General features: G+C 38.3%; 1 protein-coding gene across 1 annotated transcript in view; it reads right to left on the reverse strand.

The window, feature by feature from the left end:
- AFF2 (ALF transcription elongation factor 2) overlaps nt 1-26687 on the reverse strand; it is a gene marked incomplete at both ends in the record, with an annotated part of 326636 nt that overhangs the window by 230749 nt on the left and 69200 nt on the right. The window contains 2 exons of the mRNA XM_084294301.1: nt 2740-3630; nt 10372-10492. Coding sequence (XP_084150427.1) covers nt 2740-3630; nt 10372-10492 — 1012 coding nt within the window. The remainder of the gene's footprint in view (nt 1-2739; nt 3631-10371; nt 10493-26687) is intronic.

The raw sequence follows: 26687 nt of genomic DNA on the forward strand, positions 1-26687 counted from the left end.
AATTGATCACTTCCTTACACATGGCAGAATGCTTCCAGGGCACTCAACATCCTATTCCATTAAGCCATGATAAATGAGACCATATTTCCACATCACTCTGAACTCATCTTTTAAATCCACTTCTTCCAATATTTGGCTACTTTTTCCCCCTCCTTAAGATATTAAAAACTGTCTTTTTCTTTCCCACCATGACACATCTTAATAGATGACATTATTGTAGGACTGTAGGAGTATTGTTTCTCTACAGAATTCCTTATTTTGAGAGCATGCAAAATTTTGAGAAAAATCACTGAAAAAAGTTTGGTGTGCAATCTCAACGTGTAGACCTGGCAACTTGAAAAATGGACTCAGATATGGGAGGGCTACAGAACAAATGATGGAAAAATGTCCCCAAAACACTCCCAGTGCTAGTTCGAAGAAGATCACCACCACCACCACCTGGAACAGTGTTAGGATGGAAACCCATGGAGCAGGAGCAAAATTGTTTCAAGCAGATGACTATGGCTGGAGGTGGCTGGGGAGGGTTCATAAATTGATAAGCACCACCGAAGGATCATAAGCCTCCACATCAATTGTATAAAGATTACAACAGAGCCACTCGCTGCAGTCATTCTGAAAAGGTTATGGGTTTCACAGGTGTGCACTGTCAGTTCTGATTAAGCTTAAACTAAGCCAGTTATCTATAACGTTGGATTGGAAGGAGTTTTATTGCTGAACGCAGGGTAAATCAAATTCAGGATACACATCTGTGGAAAAACACAGAGGGCCAAAGTTCACAGTCCTGACACAGGAGAAAAAAAAAAAAAAATTCAACCCTCCAAACTCAGGAGGAGATTTGCCTGCAAAACATCCATCAGTCTGGCTATTGTCATATGTTCTGTATCAGAAAGGAGAGTTATACATCACCGCAACACAGCTTTAGGTTTTCTTTCCTTTTTCAAACCACTGCTCACTTTTATGAAACAGAGACTGCTTTAAAATTATTACCTGCATTCAGTTCTAAAGTGCCTAGAGTTTACCATTTACCTAATAATAAATGAAATTAATTATACACCCGTATTTTTCACTACACAAGATATAAACTAAGGCAGCAATAGTAACAACTTCACAACTTAATTTTTCATCTCTGTGACTAGAAACCTTTCCAAAAACAGTTCACGTTAGAGATCCTCAGACCTACACAAAAAAGACCATGGCTGAAATCCTGTGCCCAAAAAGAACTGGTAACAACTCAATTGATTTCAACAGTGTCAGGATTTCACCAGAAAAAAAAAATAAAATAAAAAAAAAGACAAGTTGCAAAAGACACATTGTTTCCAAAAATACTTCATATTAATGCTGCACTTGAAAGTACGTCTATTGACTCATAGTGTTAATAGATGGCAAAAGTGAATAAATGTATTTGCTTTTGCAACATCATTATTTCCTTTGCATGCAATTATTTACTTGCCAAACAATGCTAGCGACAAATCGCAACAGACTATGAAGCCATCTACATAGCAGATTTTTAACCTAAGGTAAAAATAAACAGAAACATCTGTAAAGTAATCTTGTACAAAGCTACGTTTATTAACAAATACATTTTCTAATAAAACACCATCTGCAAGCAACCCTCAGCTTCCACTTGATATAAATAGGCCTTTTACTGTTTTCAGATGCAGTTCCCAGAAAATTATTCCAAGCTCTACTGCAAAACACATCAGTCTTTGTTGCTGCCTGGAATGTTAATAAATAACATCAAGTTTTTAAATAGTCAAACAAATTATTGGCTTGAAACAATTATTCCAGTAGAAAAAGTTGACCTTTTGCAATAAAGTGGCTTAAGAATGCATCACTCCTCATTCCTAGTATAAAAATATTACCAAACAGGGAAATATTTTGCAGAAAACAAAAAACTATGAAAGACCCATATTGCAATTCTGCTCATACACACGCTATAAACCTACCTTGAAATAGTTACTGCTTTAGAGAAACTCAGAATAAGAGAATAAGTATACAGACTGTAAACAGTTCAATTGGTATCCTTATTATACATCTGTGCTTGGAGTGGACATGAATATGAACAGATTAAAATGTTCCTCACAGGAATATTGTACTGACCAGCAATACAAAATTCAACAGCTTAAACTGTTGGTAGCAGAGTCTGGGACTGAATCCCAATATTAAGAGCTCTTCAAAATGCATAAAAGCTTTAATGGGACACATTTTCATAAGCATTACTCAGAACTTAAGCCACATTAATTCCATTAAAAGCAATGGGAATTCAGCGAACTCTGCAAATAAACTCCTTACTGGTAGAACTGTTTAGTACTGCTGAAGTCTGGAGACTGCCATTTTTCCTTAAAGAGACTAAAACAGTGATATTTATGTCAAACTACCTCCTGACTGAATATGCAAAATAGTGAAAACTGCAGATGAACCAAGATATTAGAGTTCTCTGTCCAGAATTCTAGCTGGTATAAATGTATTATACCCAACTGAGACCCAGCCTTTTAATATTAATTGGAAACAAGCAATGTTAATATTCCAATCTGTGATTTTAAAATTTCATTAAATATTGCTTACTGGGACTATCGCAACAAACTTTGCCAAAAGTAAAGTTAGTCATGCATATTCTAGAAAAAAAGGAATGTTTTAAAACATAGTTCCAGGAAATGGAACTGCATATTTCCAAAGACAAGTATTCAGTGCATGAAATACTCAACCAGTATGAGAGAAAAGATATTTTGAACTACTTACTTCACCAACAGGAGGAATGTTAAGCTTTGGTACTTTGTTCTTCGAACTAGGGGTGTTCACTTTTCCTTCCAACAGCGTTCCAAAGGACTGATTTCCATATCCACTCTCAATTTCTATCGGAGGTTTCAGTTCAGGCGAGTCATTGGGTACCTGGTCCTGACCATCCATAGGCCTAACATATGCCGTAGGCTTTTGCTGGACCATGCTGTTTTTACAGTGAAGTCCTGGTGGGAAATTCTGGGTCGAAAGACCATTGTTTGCAGATAACAAAGATGTGGAAGGAAGTGGAGATCCAGGACCATGACTTACAAACTCAAGCTCTGTGGGTGACTTTGAATGACTGTTTTCTTTGTAAGTATGTTCTCCAGCTGCTGACTTTGAATGATTATGCCGCCTTGAATGTGAAGATGCTGCCATAGAGTTTGCTTCCTCAGTTCCTCCACTTTTATGCTGCTCACTCTGACAATTGTAGAGGTCTTCATACCTGCCCTGCGGCTGGTCATGAGAAGAGCTATGCTTTGTCCTACTCTGCTGACTACTGGATTGGCTTGGCTGGGCCCCACTAGAGTTGTGCCCACCACGCGACCAGTCTGTCCTCGACTTCCTGCTGCTCTGGTGACCGTGTAGCAAAGTAGAATTAGATGATAATGAAGAAGGCGGAGGCATTGATGTCGATGAGTGGCCACTGATCTGATGAGATGGGATCATCCTGTTTCTTTGTTCCGGGAAAAAGGTCTGTTCATTTTTGTCGATGGGCGTCTGCGGGACAGAATTCTTTGGGATTCCTACAAGGTGGCTCTGATTGGAATGGTTAGTTAGTAGGTCCTTCATCTCATCATAGTTTCCCAATGTGTTCTGGACACGGTTTGCAAGAGCATCACCTTTATTTGTCTAGAATAAATAAAGGAAAAGAGTGAGTAAATTCCTGATTAGGAAGTTAATGCTTGGAATAGTTGTCTTAGAAGATGGCAAATGTTAGCTGTTTAATGGTGTCATGCTGACATTTAATTTAATTTCAATTACATTTTGCATATGTTATGTAAGAAGAATCTATCAATAACTGTGTTCAAAGAATCTCTTGAAACAGGCTTGCATGAGTAACACTTGTATACTGCTTCCCATTTTCTTAAATATGCTCTCAAAGAAATGTTTAAATTACATCAGTTATGGATGTTATGAGCAAAACAGGCTGGTTTTATGTCAGAGAAGTTGGGCTTGTGCATTTCATATCTCGCAAAACATGAATGTACAATTACTGGTTACTCAGCATTTGAACTGCAATCACACATTTTATTTAAATATGTTATTGCACTTTCACCCCCTTGACTCATAGTTCTGCCATAAACAGAAGCCAGGTAGTCTACAACAGACACTCTTCTGTTGCAAGCTCTTCTACATTGTAACTCCAAGTATTTCTGTATCCAAGGTTCAGTTTGACCAATGGTATCAACTGTCTAAATACATAAAAGAAAATGCTTCTAACCACTGAAGAGTTATAGCAGCTTCAAATAAATGATCATTCCAAAGATTTCTTACAGAATATAAATAGAGATGACTACCACATTCTTAAGTATTCTTCCCATTGTTTAAAGGCTGGTTGTATTTGTGAATCATGCTTTTCTTTGAATTCCAGTAATTATTAAATAAATACTGACTCATCTGTGTTTCACCACTATTATACTTTCCCTTCTGAAGCAGAATATGTTTTTTTTTTTTTTTTTTTTTTGTTTTTTGTTTTTTTATCCCTTTACCTTTACACTTACAAAAAGCTGGACAAATACGCTGGAAGCTATAACTAATATGCAGCTAATTTCCTCTCTCCTTGTTCTAAGTCACCCCACAGAGACCCAACGTACCAGCCTTCTCACTGACCTTTATGTTCCATGGAAATGACCAGCAGAGAACTAAAACACTGCATTCCCCACGCTTATTACTTTATGTGACTCAAAGGATAAAAACAGAGCAAAAGCATAGTTCAAGCAGATGGTTAACTTCTACAGTCTGGAATTAAATTATCATAGAACCATAGAATATCCTGACTTGGAAGGGGCCCACAGGGATCATCGAGTCCAACTCCTGGGTCCGCACAGGACCACCCACAAATCAGACCCTATGTCTGAAAGCATTGTCCAAACACTTCTCGAAACCCAGCAGCTCGGTGCCATGACCACTCCCTGGGGAGCCTGTCCCAGTGCCCGACCACCTCTCAGCGCAGAGCCTTTTCCTGACATCCAGCCTGACCCTCCCATTGCAGCTTCACGCCATTCCCTTATGTATGCTGCAGCTACATAACGTAAGTAGTGCACAGCGATACTTCAGGCTACAGCCAACTGTACTTATATTTACATTTGTTTTTTTCATTCAATACAGCAAGTAATGTCACAATCCAAAGGGGCCTTAACATCAGGTTGTAAAGATGGGGAAAGGTAGCACTATGAGCTTGTGGTCGGTTAGAGACAGTCCCACTTAATTCCTCAACCAAGGATGCTATCATGCCACTGTTCCCATCTTCCTCAAGTATTATGCAGAAATCTGAGTGATGAAAAAAATCCATGCATGGATTCCTCCTGAAATATCTGCTTATATTAACCACTACTGAACTAGTCAAGAGATGAGAAGAATATTGCAGAAAGATTTTTCTCTTAGTACTGCACATGCCATAAAAAATGTTGAAAAAAGATAATAAATGCAAATTTTCTTTTGCTCATTCTCAGGGATTGTAACGTATATTACCACTGCACTGAGGCAGTGATTTAAAAATTAACTGTTCAGTGTTGTTCTCATCTATATACATTTTGCCAGTGCTCCTCACTGACACAGTTAATAATCCCAGTTGTGGAGAACCACGAATCACTTTTATTCACTAACTAAATCCCTAGGTTGGTCATTTTAGTGGCAAAATTATATTCTATCTATGCTAAGAATAAGCTCTTTGTATATGAGCAGTCTCCTTCAACTGAGTTGCACAATGAGCCATTTGGGCAGCAGCCAAAACCAGGCTCTCTCTGTTCAACCCCCAAATTTAAAACAAGGAGATTCCATTGTGCTTAAGGGCCCAGCAGGAATTATGATGCGAAGTCTAAACACTTACATACTTGTTCTGTTTCCTCCTTCCCCACCAAACACTTTAACTCCTTATGGGATGGCACATAGGCAACAATCAAGTATCAAGAAAAGCCTGACCACTAACCTTCACTGCTGGTTCAGCTACACTTTAAGGTTGCGTTTAGCTTACTGTCCAGAAAGTAAAAGGAGGAAAAATAAAGAGTACTAAAAAACACATCGTCACCGTAATACTTCAACGTCATGGCACGTTAAATGTCTCTTGTCTAGGTCCTTACAGAGGGAATCAATATTTTAATTTGAATGTAGAGCTTTTTGAATATTTCTGTTGTTTTTTTTTTTTTTTACATGCCATGAATATAAAAATAATTTTGGTTAATATTAACTCTATTTTATGCAAGCTATTCACATTCTGGTGATAAAAGACCATATAAAAGTATTATTATTTGTACTAATTTTCTGGGAGCATTAATAAAAATATATATTTATTGAAAATCATGGAGGTAATTAATTTAAATATCCTTAACATATTTTAAGTATGCTAAAGCTCTATCCAATAGTTGTTGAAGTCAATGGAAAGATTATTATTTTCTTCAATATTTTTTAAGCCAGACTGCAAGACTGAAAAGTAAAAACACATAGTGAATGTAAGCAGCAAATTATCTCATAGTGAAATAAAACACGAGCACACAACTAAGACCAGACTTGTGCATCACATAACCTGACTGAGCTCACCATTGCATAGTTCAGTTTACTACCTGCATTTAAGGAATAAAGCGTAACATTAGTATGTTTTTTGTTATTGTTGTTTTTTTCCCATCAGCAAATTCAGGGCTTTCACGAGAAGTAGAGTATTCTTGACAAGCTCGGATACCAGCAAGATAAACACAAAATCTGGTCATAATTTCTGGTTGTTCTTTGTTACTTCCAGATTGGGGACAATTTCTACCTTCATGTTCTGGATAATTGGCTGATTTCTCAAAAGAGACCTCTGTACAGCTTATTTTCTGAACAGCATGTTGAATCACAATTTTGCTGCTATCAAGGAAATGCATTTTCTGACTATTCCAAGGCATAAATTATATGTCTGGTTTGTGACTCGTGGCTAGCAGCCTTCCCCCTCATTCTAGGCTCTTGTTAATTTAGGAAATGTACACCCTCCTACATTTGCTTCTATTGCTTTCAAAAAAGATCTGTAATAGAATCCTATTGGAAGACTAATTTGCTACCTAGCTATTGCATTATAGCTTTACAAAGAAAAGAACTAATGCACTCAAACTTATAGGCCCAATTTACAAGGGTTTTGTGAAAATTTGTATGAAACTTCAGGTTTCGTAATTCTTTCACTTTCTCATGCCTCAGTTAAACTAACCTCCCTGGATCAGAAGCTGAGATTTTATTATTATTTTTTTTTTATCCTAAGCTTGAATAGTGTGGAGGGGCTTTACCTAAAAAAAGACAATAAATGATTTAACATTCGCCAAAGAATACCCAATGGAAATGCTGCCCATTGGGTTCTGTCTCTCAAGTGACAGTCTTGAACAAAACAAATCCCACCTCCTACTGTTTTCCCTAAAATACTCCTTGTCTCTGAAACTCTTTACTAATTTAAAACGTTAAAAAATATCAACAACTCACTAGTAAAATTGCATCTCCTCTCGCTAAAACTCTCACACTGCTCTTTCAAATGTCTGTTGCCATAACGCTGCAGGCTCTTCTCTGATCATCTCTGCCAAATTAAGCATTAGCAGGTTGGACCAGCATTTGAATGCAGAACCTGCAACCAACATGCTCTGTAAGTTGTATTAGGAGGCACACAGCCCTCACTGCCCAACCTTACCAAAATAACGCTGGATGTCATCCCATTGTTGGAGGTGGTGTTTCTCCACATGAGACAGTGGAGCTTCAAAAGAAGTCTTCTATCTTCTAATAAACATGTACAAATCTATTTTATACACATGGATAAATAAATCTATTTTGATGTATGTTTACACATATGTACAATACACAGAATCAATGCAGAAACATGGACTTGTTCAAAACTGCAATGATCACCCATGTTTTAGCTGACAGATAGGAGGGATAAAAAGACATGCGCTAATAGCTAGGGTAAAGAAGTGGTAGACGGAAGCAGATATGCTGGAAGGACAAATCAAATGTTCAGATCACGTAACTTGTGATACACAACTAGTAGTAAGATCCACGAGAAAAACAGAAGTTTTTGTTGTTGTTGTTGTTGTTTGTGGTTTTTTTTTGTTTGTTTGTTTGTTTTTGTTTTTTGTTTTTTGGTCCTCCTCCTCTGACTGGTCAGCTTTCTTTGGCCAGGTTTTAATATCCCTAACTTTAGAGAAGTCTTAAAATAGTTGCCAGTTGCTGAGTCTTTAAATCATCCAAACAGCAGTGGTGGTATTCCCTGCCTTGACAATCCCTTCCCTGGGTTACCGTTTAAGCAAATGGGGAAGGAATGATAATCAAGTATGGACACTATGTCTGGGAATAAAATAAAAGAAAAGTGACACTATTTCCTGAGATCTGTTATTCCCAACCTTCCCTTTGCCACAGTAGTCTCTACCTTACCTCCCACCCTGGATCTTTCAGAGCCATGGTGACCACCCCTTGAGATGATGTTCAGAAGCAGAGGCAGCCCAGCTGTGGATGTGCCCCTTGTGCCAATCACAGACCATGCCACTTGACCTTGCTGGGCAGTGCTTTGTTTTGTCCTACTCCCACTGTGAGCAACGAGAATAAGCGAGATGGATGCAGTTTGCTGTGTGCACCAGGCCTTGAACCTCATCCACAGAGAAACATCCATTCATCTCAAAATGGAACAGCGCTTCAAACTGAACATATAGTACATTCCTCCTCATCTCATGACCTCTTTATTTTATCCTAGAGTACACATGAATAAAACCCTGAGTTCAGTTTTGCAATTGCTTAAGAATACAAATCACTACTTATCCACTCAGATTCACATCCACCTCTTGATTTGTTCCTAGGAAACTGTAGTGTGGCAGGTTCTTAGCAATGCAGAACTTACAAAGGAAACACCAGTCTTAGCACTTTGTTCCTTTTCCAGTGTAAAAAACAGAGGCAAGACCTAGCTTTCATATTCAGTCTTGGTTCTTTTTGTTCTGTGAATTTAAGACATATAACTACTTATGCATGCAATTTCCTCTTAATTTATGTATTTCACAACTTATCATTACAATGTATTTTTAGCACAGTAATACATTATGCTTTGCTGAAATCCACAGATCCCCAAACTTCCTCTCTAAGCAGGTGAAAAGCAATAAAGTTTCTGTGTTTATTGTTTATAAATTAAATTACCTTCAGAAATTTACCAGAATAATTTTTTGCTTTGTGGTTTTCCAGTTTTTGATCACACATGTATATTTTGTACATGCCTGGTGCAAATGTAAAATATAGAAATGTAGAAAAAATGTAGAATGAGATATTATCATTCCTATGATACAATAGATACCTGTTGGGAGGTACATTTCTAGTTCCTTACTCACAACTGAGTGCTGATTTGCATATCACTCTACCACCTATTGAAATCCAAATGACCACCAATATGAAGAAAAATGTTTGTATGACCTGCAGGAAGTCTCAACAAAATCACTTCACAGTAACTTATTCTTTCCACTAATTAAAGGTGCTAAAATGTACTCCAATGCAGAAATAGTGCCTTGATTAGATTTTTATAAAAACAACAACAACAAAACACAAACAAACTCTCCAACTGCACAATCCCTATTTAGCTGAATAAGTCTCCCAGCCTATAATTATTAGACACCGTTTGATAATAATGCCAGTCTTTCCTCCTCCTTTTCTGGTGATTTTCAAAGAGCCCTCATCCTCCCTACAGCTGCTAACAATGTGAAATGGAAAGATGAAGTGGTGGCCTTTCAATGGATGTCACTGATTGGGAGGAGAAAGAGATATGGAAATTTACATTCTGATGAATTCTTCAGGGAATGTCTTACAGAAAATCAAAGCAGCAGAAATCATAAAGGGGGACATCCCTCGGTGATGAAAACCTCAGGCAGCAAAGCTCCTTAGAGAGAATAAGACTTGTCATAAGTCCCTTTCACACTCTTGTTATGGTCCCCAAGGATTCAGACACTCTCCCAGAAGACTTCTTTGGATAGTTATGATTGCAAAAGAAAGCTTATGGACTCATTATTTATAGAGAGGACTTCAGTTTTAACTACTCAGGTATATTTTTTTCTTAAAAATAAAAGGACTAAGTGTTATTTTTGAAGGTACAACCCCGCTTGTAGAGGTATCAGCTGCACATCTATTGTGGGACTTTACTGTGTATATAGAGGAAGAAAACTTTAACAGGACTGTAATCAAAATTCCTGATTCTGCCAATGAAATGCTGGGTGGAGCACTCAGTTTGCTCTTCTGCAATATGTTGATTTGGAAGCTTGGTGTATTCAAGAGTGTGAGTACCAATGCAGATGTGACATTTCCCAAAGGTGACGAGTAGTTTTATTTATAGTTGCAAAATACATTCAGGTAAAAAGACATTCTAAAAATGTAAAGCATAACAAAGCCATTTACCTTATAGGGTTCCCCAAAGAGGTTAAAACCTGAAGCAAAGAGATCTTCATCTTGCTGGACTTCTTGGTTTCTTCTCTCCCATTCTTTCCGCTTAAGTGCACTCCGGTCTTGCTCATAGTGACTGAGGAAGAGAAAGACAAAAAGATGGTATATTATTTTCCCCATCATTTAGTTACATGATCATTACTATCAGTAAGAACAGCAAAACCTTAGCAACTATGTAGCTCCTGAGGATAATTCTGAGAGAAAGAAAGAAAAAGCCACTACATGATTTTCCTAAATGTAAATTTGGAGTCATAATACTATATGAAATTGGGTAATAGAAACTATTCAGTACACTTCCAAAATGAAAACAGACAGAATGTATTTCTTCAAATTAACGGAATGTTATGCACAAGAATAATACAAATTTTGACACATTCGTATGAACAGTCTGCAGGATATATGAACATACACACATACATAAACATGTGCACGTACACCTACGGAGACCGTCTTTGTGCAAAGAAAGCAAAAAGTGAAGTTAAGGAAGCACTGCAATGTCTTCAAATCCAACTAACTGTGTAACACTTGTCTCTATCCATCCCTACGCTCTAGTTCAGCCTTGTGTGATTTTGACCACCTAATTTTGTCCCATGCACTCGTTAAAATTTATGTAAGGCTTCACTGTGAGTGTTAAGGGTGTTTTAAAAAGGGTTTCTCTAGCCATCTCCAAGAAGAGACTTTAGGGAAGTTGATTCTAGCAGCAGAGAGTCCTACACCCAAACAAACAAACAGGAAAGGATCTATCGCCTCAGCACAGCAATGGTGAGTGGCACTTATCTGTACGTCAGCTTACTCTGTGCACCTGCCAGACCTAGCTGACAAGCTGTGAGATCACACTCACTTCTCCCCTGAATAGCACTGAAGTACTTTGGTCTCTTAGCTTTGCAAACTACCTCCTGCTCCTCTGAGGGAAAAGATATAATTAAAACCCTGTAGGGGAGGGGAGGGCAGGAAAGAAAAGAGGAAAGGAAGAGATGCATGCTTCAACTTGCACTGACAACCCCTCACGTGACAAGCATTAAGGGACACTTCTGTGCTTTCAACCCATATTTGATTTGTTATGAGGCTTTTGGCTCTACTTTGTGTCAGTTAATTAGCTACCAAATTCCAGATGACAATTTGAATAGCAGGTTTAGTACATGCACCGATGTCATCTGCTGTAAGCAATACCTCCCTGACAGACTCTGGACATGCACATGCACACGCCCATGCCCGCCCCGTATGTACAGATGCATATGTACAGATGGACATATTACATATGTAACAAAGAACATTTAATTCTCCTGTCTCTGGTGAGAATGAATTAAACCTCTATAGAGCTCCACTGCACTTGGAAGATAACCAAATTTCTACAACTTTTGCCTTTTTAGCTCAGCATGATGTTGTATTGAAAGCTTCACACCGAGAGATATAATGAGGAATGAACTGCACAGTGATGAGGTTTTAACAGTGTATAAAGTCACTGATTTCTGAGTGAAACCACAATTACTAATTTGAAGCACCAGCTAATTAAAACCACAGCTATGTATTTAGCCTCTTGTTATACCTACTGCAGTTTATAATTATGAGGACCTCTTTATCTACTCAATTAAAGTTCTTATGATTCAGGCAGGTTGTGTTTGAACCTGCAAGCCCTGCAGAGAGCACAGGAAAGCATATGTCTGTTTCCTGATGACTCCCTGTATCGTTACACTCACACGCTTGTTTTTGTACAGGGAGGGAAAGAAAAAAGCCCAGACAAATGCTGCAGTGAAATCCTTAAATCAAAAATATGAATTAATAACCGGTATAAGAAACTCAAGATCACTCAGGTTTGAATTGCATAACGCTCGAGTATGGCTCAGAAACAACGCAAAGCCACCTCCACAGGCTGAGCTGAATGATTGCCATCCACCTTTTCCTTCCACGGGTGAGAAGTCTGTGAAGATGCCACATGACGCCTTGACGTGGTGACATCGCTGCCCCACATCCATGGAGCTCACCACTACCAAGCTCCAGAACATTCCTGTAATCATTCGTGGTGTTTTTGCAAAAGCTAATAGTGCTATTTACGGGTTTCCTGAGGGGGAGCAAAGTGAAATTGTTGTAACCACTGGTCACTTTACTACAGTACCTGCTCACTAAAAGGTAAAGAGGAGGACACGACTCTCTCTTCCTGCCATGTCTCCGTATCAAGCCTGAAGTCCACAGGTATGGGAGTAAGGGAACAAAAATCTCATGGGAGATCTTCCCAGTGACTTCTTTGGCAGCCTTGCCTATAGATGGTGCAATTCTTGCACAAAGAGCAGGTCATGAAGTGAGGAGCCCAATCTCACCTGCAGCAGTCACTTAAGCTGGTGGATCTACTGAAAGCAGGGTATTAGAGCCTGCACGAGTAATCTTTTCTTATGGTAGCAGGCGCATCCCAGGCACTGCCACTTCAGAAAGAATTATTTATGAAAATTAGAGCTGCATTTTACAGCCTTACAACGGCAACCCAGTCCCAGTATTTCCAGGTGAAATCCTGCACCCACTCAGATCAGACTGAACACGGATCACAGAATCACGGATCACAGGCTTCAGCACAGAACAGATCTCATCTTTCATGTGAGGCTTCAGCACTTTAAATACAAGCTGGCTCTGGTCTCAAGCATGCAGAGTATTTAGGGAACCAAGTGGAGGCCTTATGCCACGTCTTAACTGAGAAAAAGCAGCAAAGGCTTTAAGACTCTCCATACAAGTTTTGTGACACATTACAAAACCACTAATTCAAAAACGAGAAAGCAGTGGTAATTCAAAATGGTACAATCGCTTTAAAAGGCATTATATTAAACTAAGACAGTATTTACAATTTTAACAGGAAAGGTTAAAAAACACATACACACACACACACACAAAAAGCACAGTATTTTCTAACACAACATACTTAGGTATCTCTCAGTGCACATCTTTCTGAAAGACAGATTCTCCACGCACCCAAGAGACGAGCACAAAGGGGCATCTCATGCCCCAGATCCCAATGACATTTGCAGACTATCAAACTGAGCATCCATATTACCACAGAAGCAAAACCCTAAGTGAATTGCTGCCTCTAAATCAGTCCAAATCTTTCTCATAAACTGTCTTTTGAGGAAAAAAAAAAAATAATAAAAAAAATGAACGTTTGTTTCAAACTTTCAACTCCTACAGTTACCCCACAGCCCTAAGTGTACAAAGACTACACAAAAGCAAGTGGTTGCTCATCCTGTCAGGTCAATTGCTTGGTTTATTTCTCTGCAAATGCATTTGTGCTATGCAAAAGCTTGACATGGCACTGATTGTGGCTGTGGAAAGTCAAATATGATAAAATCATACACAGATTAGGATAACTTTTTTAGGTTCCTTGTGATCCGAAGAGAAATGCTGATTAGATCACAAGGTTGCAGAGCACTGAGAACCTAGTGGGATGTTCTCCAGAAACTCTTAATGCAGCCACAAGGCAATCTCTGGGACTCGTGTTTAATATAAAGCCTAACTAATGTTCTGTGAAATACGGATATATGATTAGTGGTGAAGGTGTCAGTGAAACTGTAGTCAGATACCACGAGGAACAGCAGAGTTCAGGCTGTCTCATTAGTATGAGAAATACTTCATGACTCCTCTAATGCCAGGAGAGTAGGAAATCACAAATACACAGTTTTGTAAACATTTAAAAAAGAGATTGAGAAGGAAACAGCTGGAGGCTGTGATACTCATTGTATCTGAGAGGGCCAGTTCCCTAGATACAGCTATTAGGTAACAACGCAGTTTAAATACATGAGCTTTATTGTTTTGTTACCACTTATTAGATTAATAATTGAATTAGAATGGGGAAGCCCGTACATAAATCTGCGAAGACCGGGAATGGTGAGCAATAAGAATGCAACAAAGTACACGAGACTACTGCTCTAAAAATTACCTGTGTGCTGGGTATGGCAGAAAGGATGGGAACAGCAACACTATCGCTCTGCTTTAACATCAACATGAGCTGCAAATGCATTTCAAATAAAGGCGTACTTAATCCTTTAAAATCAGACCAGCATACGTTCATTTGTCATTTTTCTCAGCAACAGACACCCTCCGGGAGGGCGGTGAGCCGATGTGCTGTGACAGGCCAGGTGCTCAGCCCGGTGTACCCACAGCGCCAGCAAGGCCCAGGGAGCTGCACCCTTCAGCCCGCGATGGTGACAGGGACGTGGGCGACAGGCAGAGAGGGGGAGAGGCTGGCTGGTGAGGAAGGAGGTTGCAGCAAGTGCTTGTCTTTTGCCATAGGTTTTGGACTGGAAGCTAAAAACAGATCTGATTATAAGAGATGGAAGTCAGACATGCATGGTCAAAAAGAGATCTGGAAGTAGAATAAAAATTTGGGCACTGGAAAGGACAGTGCAAGCATCTGCAGGGAAAGTAAGGAGATGCGGTGCAAATGATCTGGAGGTAAAAGAAAAAAAAAAAACAACACAAAAACAAACAAACAAAAAAAAACATTCAGGACATTGCAAAAGAGCTAGAGGTTAAGGGAAGAGTTAGAAGGAAAGCCAAAGAAGTAAGATGAACAGCTAAAGGCTGAGACCTGGCATTTGGGGTTTATCTTCAAAGATGCAGTAACTAAAGCCACAAGGTAGTCTCCCAAAGCGTGGAAGACTAGGAAAGACAGACAAGCCTGACAGAGAGGAGAAAGGAGAAGAAAGAAGTCAGACCAGACAAGTTTGAAGGAATAGTCACTGTGACATGGAAAAAAAAAAAAAAAAAAAAAAAAAAAAGAGAATGATCAAATATCTAATGTTGCAGAAAAATCATGAATGAGAACAGAACACTGCTCTGTTGATTCAGACAAAACAACAAAAGTGCAATAGGGAAAGAATCAATAAAAAGCTGGAGCAGAGAGGCTTTATAGTAGTGACAGACTACATGCTGGAGGATAAATGCATAACGTTAGAGAAAAACAGCATTTATCCACAAGTTAGGGAAGTAGTTTCTTTAAATATTGAAAGCAGCAATGTCTGAATTCACAAAAATGCACACTGATCAAATCAAATATTCTCCTGTAATAGTGCTCTCCCCTCTGCCTTAAAATATCAGGTTAGCCTAAATGATGAAAGAAGCTCTCAAACTGAAATGTTTGTCATTTGTGGAAACAAGAAATAAACAAAAGCTCCTAAACTAAGACACGGTGAATATAAAATGGAATAAATTTAAGAACTCAAAGTCCCTTTCCAAGGTTATTTCTTCACAGTTCTCACTCTTGGACAGAATTGTTCTCTGCCACAAGTGCTCTGGAGGTTGGTGAGGTAAAACCAGAAACTGGACTTCCTCAAATATTCATATGCCTGAGCAAGGCATTAAACAGCCCAGATGAAAAATCACTCGTGAACATTTTTGATTTATGTGAGAAATCCAGCTCAGGTCAATGAGAATATTCCCATGCTTAAAATACGCGCTTGGCTGCTTTTCCACACCAGGGCAATTCTTTTTCAATGTGAGTAAAAATGTAAGGCAAAAAGCAGTCTCACCTGATAGCCCAGCAAGGTGAAAGTCTACCTCTAGCAAACGCATTACAGTAGCAATTCCCCTCTACATTAGTCCATATTTATCTCAACATTACTCCATTGATTTCATGTAAAACCAGAGTACCACAAGATCGTACAAAGGAAGGAGAACAGGTTTCTGAGTGTATTCAGATTCTCCCAGTATACTCTGTGGTATTTCATCATTCCAAATGAAAAAATCTGCCCGAGGTCTTAAATTTTATTACAATTCTTAACATATATTTAGTAAACGAGGGGAATTTCAAAACCTGATCTTTAAGCAAAAATATGGTTAACTTACCACATCTTCCCTGCCCATCTGAAGGCTTTGTTTCACTTAACGATAAATGTCATGAGCAGTACCCACGTAAAATGGCAAAATTCTTCTTCATCTGTTTAGTGGCACTGCTCTTGCATCTTTGTCCTGGCAATTTTACTACTTAACAGAGAACAATCAGGCCACCATAGAATAGCTTTACACTTCTCTCAATCTTTCTTATTTAACATTTGCTTTAATGTTGTGTTCTTCTTCATTGCATGAATAGTTACTCTAAGTATCTAATGCTGAACATATCTATCATCATACTTCAAGATAAATGATTTATTTTAAAATACAGAATATTCTGTCTTTGATGTTCAACAGTTCTGTATAAGAAACACTTGAGATGGTCACTGGTTATCTATCCACATGAGCTAAATCTTTTAACAATTTGCATTAAAAACAATGCCATTCCCATAGCCCGTTAGATAAAGAATACAGAAGATTAAAGCCTCCGAACAAAATAACACCCAAGAGACCCCTAGGCAATTTATGGAAATTTAAACTAGAAGGCTAAGGGTTTGGCTTATATTTGTCACATTCTTCATTCTTTTTAGCTATTTTTCCCCCTAAGTATCTAGAAAATGTTATTGTCACTCAATTTCTCCTCTTTTTGGCATTATGCATCCCCAAACCTTTCCTTAACATGAATTTGGAAGGAACAATTCTGGGGGAATGGATGGCAGAGATAAGTTCCTGAATAGTAAGCGTATAAAGAACAGATGAGGTTTCAAAGGGGAGCATTTATTGTTTCCTGTATCATAGCACATTGTCTTTCGATATGATTAGTTATCAGTCTGAGTTATCAAAAACTGGGATGAAATAAAGCGCTTACGCAGTTATGCTTCATTGATGTCAGCTAGGGGAGCATGAAAATCTCCATGAAGTTGGGTAATTGATGTGTAAATCAGAGCTCAATCACTCTGTAATAGAAATGGTCCCACTGAAAGTATGGTTGTTGAACAGTATTGCAGAGGGGTGGGAAAGAAAAAGAGAAACAGAATCAAGATAAGACTTATTTATTAAAAATGATAATAAGTGGCAATTTACACAATTTTCTCTTCGAGAGAGAAGCGCTGTCAGATACATTTACATGCAAGCTGCAGACCACTGTGTTTGGATATTCTTATTCGGCAATAATTAACTGTTTCTGTTTTATTAAAATGCTCGGGGACACTGTTAGGGATATTTAAAAAGCAAATTAAATGAACATGTTCATGCTTTGAAAGGCTACACGTGTAAACGACATCAGTGATTGTAATTTGGTTAACAATGTGTGTTCAAGGTATGTTTTGGAGTTCTATTACAGTCCTCTTGTCAGTTCAGATTTGTACTAAGGGAAACAAAAGCAAAACTGAAGGAAAAGAGAAAAAGGAATCTGAAGAGAAAAATGGCTATAATATAAACACAACTCCAAAAGGACATTAAAAGACAAACAGTCATTATAGAACATCAATCACATAAAATAGCTTTGCAACATACTATATTTCTAAGAGTAAATACCCGATATGTAAATATCTAGTTAGGATATATATATACATATATTTTTTTTTTTTGGTATTTTTTATTGTTTTTTCTGTTGTTAGCTTGTTTGTTGTTTAATAAATGAATGAACACTAAGGTATTCTTACCAGCTTAGCAAAAAACACCTTGAATCCACTATGTTAGTCATGGTTTACTCTAAACTGCTAATAACCTATAGCAAACTCACATAAAGGTGAGATTTATGACTATTTTTGGCACCAAATGAATTATATTCAGGACACTGGACCTGTATCAGGAAGCTCTATTAGATGGGTAATGTCCTGTGACTGTAAGGGGACTCTGATAGCTTGTAGTAGGGGGGTTGGACAGGGAAGGAGGTTCCACCTGAATTCTGAATTTCATTTCATTGCACTCAAGAGTTTAACAGAATATGGCAGTCATTTTTACACCTCCCCCCACACTCCCCTTTTTTTAAGGTTCTGTTGATTGCTTCTGGTATTTGAAGTTTCTTCAAAATTCACTGATGGCAATGAAGCCATTAGGCATTTGCCAAAGTATATGCTGTAATTCAAAAACATTTCAAAGCACATCTCCTAACAGCTTCATAGCTTCCACCATGCTTCTACATTGTTCTACGTATTAATCTGTTACTGATAAAAACAGATTTGTTTAGTTGCATGCTGTGCGTTATTCTTTATACACATCAACAGTAAATGTGGCACGGTACTATTACATGGAGTACATGTATTACACCAAAGGAATAACAATAATTTGATGCAATTAAAGATCTTTTAACAAAGCCGTTTACTGTCTGTTTTTCCTTTGGTTGGATACCTCAAATTGTTAATTAAAAATGTGCTACTAAGTTTCTTCTGGTTATACATGCACCATTTTCAAAGAATAAAATACATTTTAATATATGGAAATAGAAAGTCCATATTGTGTGGTTGATTATCACTTAATGTATACAGGCTGCACCCCTTATATCTGCACTGAAAACCATTTGGAACGCTACTTTTGTCTTTACCTCCATTTTATAACTAAAATTTTTCTTTAATATTGCTACTTAAAACTTTTCTAGGTACCTGTAGGATGTATCCTTACAAATTGAGTCCTTATATTTTCCAAGTATTTTCCTGAAATGTTGGCAATGATATGCAGTAGACAGCCAGCAGATATAAATCTAACCTTTTAAAAATGTTACAAAACAATCATTGATTAACACATCCTTTTGGAGACAGATGAATCAGCAGACTCAAATGCTTGAGTATTTTATCACAGAAGTGCTTCCGTGCTACTCCTACAGCTCTAATAAATGCACTCATTTACTAACAGGCACCTCTGCTCCCTTGAGCATTTTCACATGCTGTGCAGCTCTTTAACCACATGTTCTTAAAACTTAACGTGTGCTGAAGAATGCCACCACAGGAAAATTAAAAATTCAGGAGGATGACTATTTCATTCATCAATTTTAGATTGAAGGAGAAGTGCACGCAGGCCTTTGTTTATAGTGCATACATACAGACTGATTCAGAGACCCCAATACACAGGCAAGTAGTACTGTAAGCCTAATATAATTTAATTTATTGTTATTTAGGACTCTGGCTAGAGAAATTATTTTCTAATAAATTATTCTTCTCTCAGTTGAAACCCCATATAATTGCGTCCATTTGTTGTAGTAATATCTACTGGAAAGGAAGAGATGGTCAAATAAATTCAAGGTGCTCTCATTTCAGATTCAAGTAAACATGCATTTCAGTGCCGTCATCAATATATTGCCCATCTCAGGCACTAGCAAAACGCAGGAGACACAATGAATTTGTGGCTTCCCGAGACTTACTGGTCATCAGCTTGGAAAGAACCTTGAATATTCAAATCCCAAACTTCAAGCCTTCTTCCACTAGACCTTAAAATGCCTCACAGCAATAAGGTGCCTGTTATACACAGCTTCAGAAAGTATAATATTTTGTAGATATTTTTTTCCTGAATAGACACAGAGTCAGCAGATCAATGGATTACCACTATCTTTGGCTTCTAGTGAGGAAGATAATCTATAACAAATACCGCTCATGTCTTAGCACACAATGTTTATTTCTCATTAATAAACCAAGTATAAAGTATGACTAAATAATTTAACCAAAGCAGCACAAAGTTCGCCAGCAGTGCTGAGGTTTACATCCTCTCTAAGGGCACAGTTCAACTTCAGCTGATGCTACTGGCAATTTTCCCAGTGATTTCAATGACGGCTGGATGGGACCTAGCCTTTTAATAATGACAAAGAAGCCAGGTCTTTTAACACTGCCAGTTCTAAGCAACAGCAACATTTTTGTACAAACTAGCTATATTCCACATGCTAACAGAAATTCTTTATCCACTGCCAAAAGTTTAAAAACACATGTTTGAAATTTGCCCTTGGATTTGAAAGCTAAAAATGATCACTTAAAAAAATGTAAAATAATTTCTCTTCTTCAGGTAGAGCAAAATCATAACATAATTGTATTTAAACTGACCAAATCTACAACCTCATGTCTGAAATATGATTTTTTTTTAAGGTTGGTGTGATACAAATAATAATCCAAGTACTGTAATTTCCAGAGCCAAACAGAAACTGTTTCCCCAATTACGTACTTGAAATTTCACATGTATTATTTACATGTATAAATGATTTCATGAATGACAGGAATGCCACTACAAAGAAAACATGGCCATTTAGGGCCAAATTCCCAGAAGAAAGTAAGACCAAAGCTCTAACCCATTCTGCCTCTTACAATGGCCAACAGCAACGCCTAGCAAACCACCTAGGAACAGAGCAGAGCATTCCACCAAAATATCACCTCTGCCTTGAGAAATTTTTGACACCCATAGCTAAATGTTAAGTACAAAGGATCTGATATCTATGTGTTAACATCCTTAATGCTTTCAAACAGAATATCCTGTTGCAAGGAGTTTCACAGCTCATGCGAAAATTATCACTTTATCTCAAACTAAGTTCATCATTCATACAGGTCCAAAAATCTGATTGATTTAACAATGTTTGCATTTTATCAGATATGTGAGAAGGGAATTCACATTTGTATTTTGGGGCATCTACATTTATTACAAGCAGGTGGACAGGAAGCTCTGGTTCTCTTCAGTCTGCAGAGAATCTCAGACGCATATCCCACGACACTAACTATATCTTGCATTTTCAAGACCAGACACATGGATTACTGCATCCTGAATAGCAGTTATTTACACTACAAACCCTTTATAAGTACTTTTGTCCCTGCTGCTGTCAATCAGCAAATAAATAATGCTATTTATTTTCATTACATGAAGACAACATGTTATTTAATAAAAGTGCATCCTCTTTGAATTCCTTACCGTCAACCATTTGTCTAATAGAAACATACTGTGTAACTTGCAAATATTAAAATGCAATGTTAGTGAGTCATATCCATTGGAGGTTGGCCAGCTCCAGCACATTTCAGTATTTAATAATAAAAAAGTCTAGTGTAATAATATGTAAACTAGCTTCCATCCTGCTTTAATACTCACTTAACATGAGAAGAAAGTGAATGCGATTTTGTTTAAATATTAAACATTACATTTCTTCTTTTGATTATTAAAGTATTATTAAAGCTAAATGAAAATGTGTTTGCAGCCTCCTTCCTCTGAAGGAGGAAGGCCATCGTTACCATAATATTTTGTCCCTCTAGCTGGCTTCTTTGGGGGATCTCAAAGCTCTTTACAAATCAGCACAAGTCATGCCAGACTATGCCTGTGGGAAGGAGTAACTACTGATTTCAAGCAAAACAACTGAGGGAATGAAAGTTCAAGTGAGTTGACTAAGGTCATTCAAGAAGCAAGAGACAGCTGTGGGAATTAAACTGAGGCGTCCTGACTCCCAGACATCAAACTTCACCATGAGACCAGCTGTAACTTGCAACCATTCATCCACCACTAAATTCCGAGATGACAACCATCGAGTTGAATTTTAAGTATAACTAACAACACCATCCAGCAAGAAGGAATTATCTTTATGTGCGTTTCCAGAACATTGGGTCATACACAGTGAGACAGGTTTTCTCCTGCTGAATGTCACTGGGAGAGGTAGGCAAGGATGTTCTTATTACATTTGCTGCAAGGAGGGAGCGTATCAAATGATTTAATTTCGTGTAGTGCCCCACTTACTTTGAAAAACTGATACTGCACAGGGCATAATGACATTAGGTGATTAAAGTACAACAGCACTCAGCTTGCCAGCTTCCTTTTATACCAAGTACCCACAAGTGCTACTGCAGCAGGCTTGAATCTGGAAAAGCTGGGCCTGCAGAGGCAACTGGGGCCCAGGAATGTGAATCATGGACCTCCTCCTCCTCCTCTCACCGGGAGCCCCCACCTGTACAGGCACCAGAAATAAGCTCAACAGGGCCATTGGAAGAGCGTCCCTTTCTCCTCACCTCTCAGCCCCAAATATTACGTGACTTTCAGGCATCACATCCATGCTCTCCTGACCCCAAAAGCAAACGGCTGATGAGTTAAGGTGTATTGACAGTAAAGTGACATGATACAATCATAAAAGTGTGATGCACCTTCACTTTTCAGCTGGTATTGCATTGCAAATAACTAGCATCTAGCACTGCTCATTATGCCAAATGTATTAAAGCCTCAGTATCCATGGTAGGAAATGTGTGTTTTGTCACACACGCTCTTTAATGTGACGGAAATATAAATTCATGTTTTCTTTCATACAAATACCTAATGGGGTTTGAATAAAATAAAATCTGCACATTGCCATGTGGAAATTAATTTTAAAGAACTGTTTATCAATTTAATTCCACTGATAGTAACAGACAGATTTATGAGGCAATTAACTAAATATTTGTTTTTTCACGTTTCAATTCATTATAGTAAATTAACAATTTTCCACTTGAAAGTCTTGCATTGCTACACTGAAAGCCTAAAAAATGTGTATATTACTGTCGGTCTAGGAAGGAATCTCTGAGTTTTAGAACACGGATTATTCTCCTCACATTAACTTAACATACTGTATGTAATTCAAAAAAAAAAAAAAGGAGAAAAACCACCACATTTCAGTATTACCCACAGAACCTGTCATTCTTTAAATGTCAGTTTCAAGCAACTAGACATAAATAAAGAATAATTACAGCTCTAAAACCAATGTAACATCTGTTCAAGCAAACAATCCTGCAGAGCTGATTTTATGGCCACGTAACACCCACCTATGGCTCAGACAAGCCTAAGAGAGAAAACCGAGGGCCCTGACAGACCTGGCCTGGCCTTCTGTGGCCTCCCAAGGCCAGACGTGCCCCTCACAGCACGCCCTACCAGAGCTGACGGCAGGAGCAAACCAAAATAAAGCTGACACAAAGTACCACGCGCTAACAGCCTCCACAGCAGCCTGCACACCATTCACAACGAGGCCCATGACTCCACATGTAAAGCCACGTCTACCTGCACTGATTTTGATGACTTAAACCATTTAATTTGTGATTTCAGCTCCAAGGAGGTCATCTGGTCGTGGCTATGTGCATCTCCTCACATTCACGGGCCAGGTACGAAACACATTAAGCAGCAGTCAAAAGACAGAGCTACAGTTTTATGTTCTTTTAACGCGTATTGTACCAAATTAACATCAGGAGAAGTATATTCTATAAATACAAAAGCTGCTGCTTACATGGCTCCTTGGATTCTTCCCTCCTGACCGCTGGTGATTTGCTGCCTGCCCTCTGCCCGTGCTTGCCGAGCTATCGCGCCTCTGCCCGCTCAGCTCGCCAGGGGTGAGCCCACCTGAGGGAACCCTACCAACTACATTCCTCGGTTCTGCGCAGATCCTGAGTATTTTCTTCAATAAAATGTAATTTGCCTGCTCTAAAAATTCACTGGATTTAAGAATTCACTGTATTGCAGCACAATCACATCAGAATATTAGTCTAAATAGGTTTTGTAGCCAGATTAGATATAGAAGATTTACCATTTTATGGGACCACGTCTCATAATACATAAAGAAATCCTCAGGAAAGGCAAGATAGGACTGCCCACCTCACTGAGTAATGAAAACCTGTAGTGCACTGGATAAATCACTTTCCCCGTTGCTAATATTTACAAATTTGATAACAATGACAGGGAACAAAGGATCTCCTGACAGCTATTAATTATTTCAGAACAATGCGCAAATACTAGTTAAGTGGGTAATTGCCATTATCAATGTGCATTACAAATTGAGAAACTGAGGCACGAGGAGATAAATGACTTACTCACTGACACAAGATGAATTAGTGGCAGCAGTGGGAGCGGAGCCACTTCCCACTGCCCTGGTTTAGTCCCCTTACCTCCTACCACTACAGCCACCACCAGAAAAGACTTCAATTTTAGCACTCAGGAGGCTAATAATTATCAAATGAATACTAACTAATATTAAAGTACTCTAACTGGCTAGTAGAAAGGCTTTAATTCTTGATAAATGCTCCATACATTAGTATTTATCAAGTTGTTAAGCATTGTCCAGAATATCGTCTTATCAATCCACCAAGTTCAAACAAATTAAATATAAGCACAGTATCTGAGCACCATTAAAAATGCAAGCACCAAATGTTACTGTTCTTTATCCTTTTTTACTTTAAAAATATATATATATATCAGTAAATCAGTGACCTCTGTACAGGGCATTTTCTGAAGACTAATGATGGGCTGGGATAAATGGCCCTCACTTCTACTATGGGTTATCAACTCCTCCCATCCGATCATTAATTCCCTGGGAAATGCCTTTTGCTTCAATAGCTTTTGCTTAAATAGATCACTAGTGAGAGGGGAAAAAAAAATCATGCCACTAGAAATGAACTGTAGAAGCTGAGTTGCCTATGCCATAATCTGCACATAAAGACTTCACAGGTGACTTGTAAAGGCCTTTTTAATTGTATTTTCGACTCCTCCTCTTTTTTTTTCCCCACTTGGTACAACAATAAAGGCAGCCAGTGGGCAAAATTTTTGATGCTCCCTATACACGCTTACAGAGGATGTTTGGAAAGGTCTTCAAGATGCTTTCTGTGAGCTCTCATACATTAAGAAGTGCAGGATCCTGTGCTTTAATTAAGAGCTTCTTTTTAACAGTGTGAATTTCTGATGCATGAAACAGCATTAGGGCCCTGTTTTATCTGGAGGGGAAGGGAGCAACGGGAGGGAAGTAGAAAACAAGCTTTCAGCCCCTACTTAAATAGCAAAAAAAAAAACCCTCAAAACCCTAAAAGAGCATATGACCAACTCCTTATTTTGTTTGCAAGACACGTTTAATATCAGGATGCTGGGGAGAGGCCCTGCATCACTCAAGTTTCATTATCGTTACAAAATATAGCAGAATGCCTTCACTCAGAAGTTTATTATCATAAATAATTAAAACAAAACTATCCTTATGGTATGAAATAAATGAACAAAGTACATTATAGGATGCATTTGTTCTGGGGTTTATTGCTGTTTCCTGGCTCCCTACATCAGAAAATTCTGGAATTTGTGATCACTCTCCTGATCGTTAGTCTGAATCAGGAAATTTTTACTGCAGCTGACTCAAAGGACTTTTTCTTTCTGAACCAAAAAAAAAAAAAAAGCCCAAACAAACAAATGGAAAAAAATGATTGTATATACCCTTTACTAATTACATACACAACACATATTTCCATGATAAATCCGGTATGCGATACGCAAAATGGTTTTAAAAAAAAAATCAAAATATAGTATTGGTTTCTAAGAAATAAAAAGGAGAAGAAAATTCTAGCCCTAAAATTAAAGATGGTCTGATTTGTAATTACAAGAACATGCTAAGGTACAGATGAAACGATTAAATCTCTGCAGTACCGATGCTAACAGAATATTGTTCTCATAAGCTTGCAAGTGTTGGGCACACTCAAGTTCTTTGAAGTTTTGCTTTGTTCCTTTGACTTATTTTATGCAGGTCAAAGATCACCATCGCTGCGCATATCTGTCACTGGCAGATAATAACGCTACAACTCAGTTTGGAAGCAGGCTAGGCTGGCATGTTAAACTAGCAACAGACACATCAATGTTACTATTCCTGAAGACCGTGCAGTTCAGCGCCTGGAGGTTCGAACTCAGAACTAATGATAGTTACTAGTTTCTGCATCTTGATGCACCAGGTTAGGTCTCTTTTCTTTTGAGCAGCCTGTCCCCATGGACGAGCAAAACATGCCAGGAAAGCAAATTATCCTGCTAATCCAGCGCATGCTGACAGAACCCCATTGGAGAGCAGCAGGATTGTGGGGAAGCATGCAGAGACCTATGACAGCAAAAAGAGCTTTCCAGGGAAAAGACCAGGCAAACAGAACAGTCATCAGAAGTTGGGTAATAATCATAATTTGTGAGAAATAGAAAGACTGTTATTATTGGTGCAGTAGCGTATAATGTGAAATACTACAGCATACCTATTGTCAGCTAAGTAACTGATAAGCACCTAAAATAGGCAGGTCAGGATATAATGCCTCACTCATCAACTAGAGGGAAAATTTCTTATCTCTCTCTTGTCCCTGATAGACTGCTGTCGAACTGTTTTTGTTTTTACTTCGGAAACCAGTGTCCAACACGAATACTTAACGCATTTACCTGCTAGTTCTGTGCATACACCAAGTCCAGTTAAACAAACCCGAGGAGGAACGGTACCTGCTGAAACTCCAGGCTGTTTTACACTTACAAATAAATGAAACCACTGTATCTCTCTAACAAAAAGCTGCCATATTCCTGCCTCGAAATGGAAGTTGTCTGCTACACTAAAGAGAAGAAATCCATACATTAGCACAATGATGGCATTTCTTAGTGCCAAAAGCAAGGGGAAAAGGGGTGATGTTTACACTAAGCACTCATAACTTCAGTAGTCAACACGAGGCTCTGGTGTCAAACATCAAAGAGGATGTCTTCGCTGTTTTCTTTTGTTTTTG

The sequence above is a fragment of the Netta rufina genome (genome assembly GCF_964035555.1).
Source record: "Netta rufina genome assembly, chromosome: 12".
Classification (NCBI taxonomy): domain Eukaryota; kingdom Metazoa; phylum Chordata; class Aves; order Anseriformes; family Anatidae; genus Netta; species Netta rufina.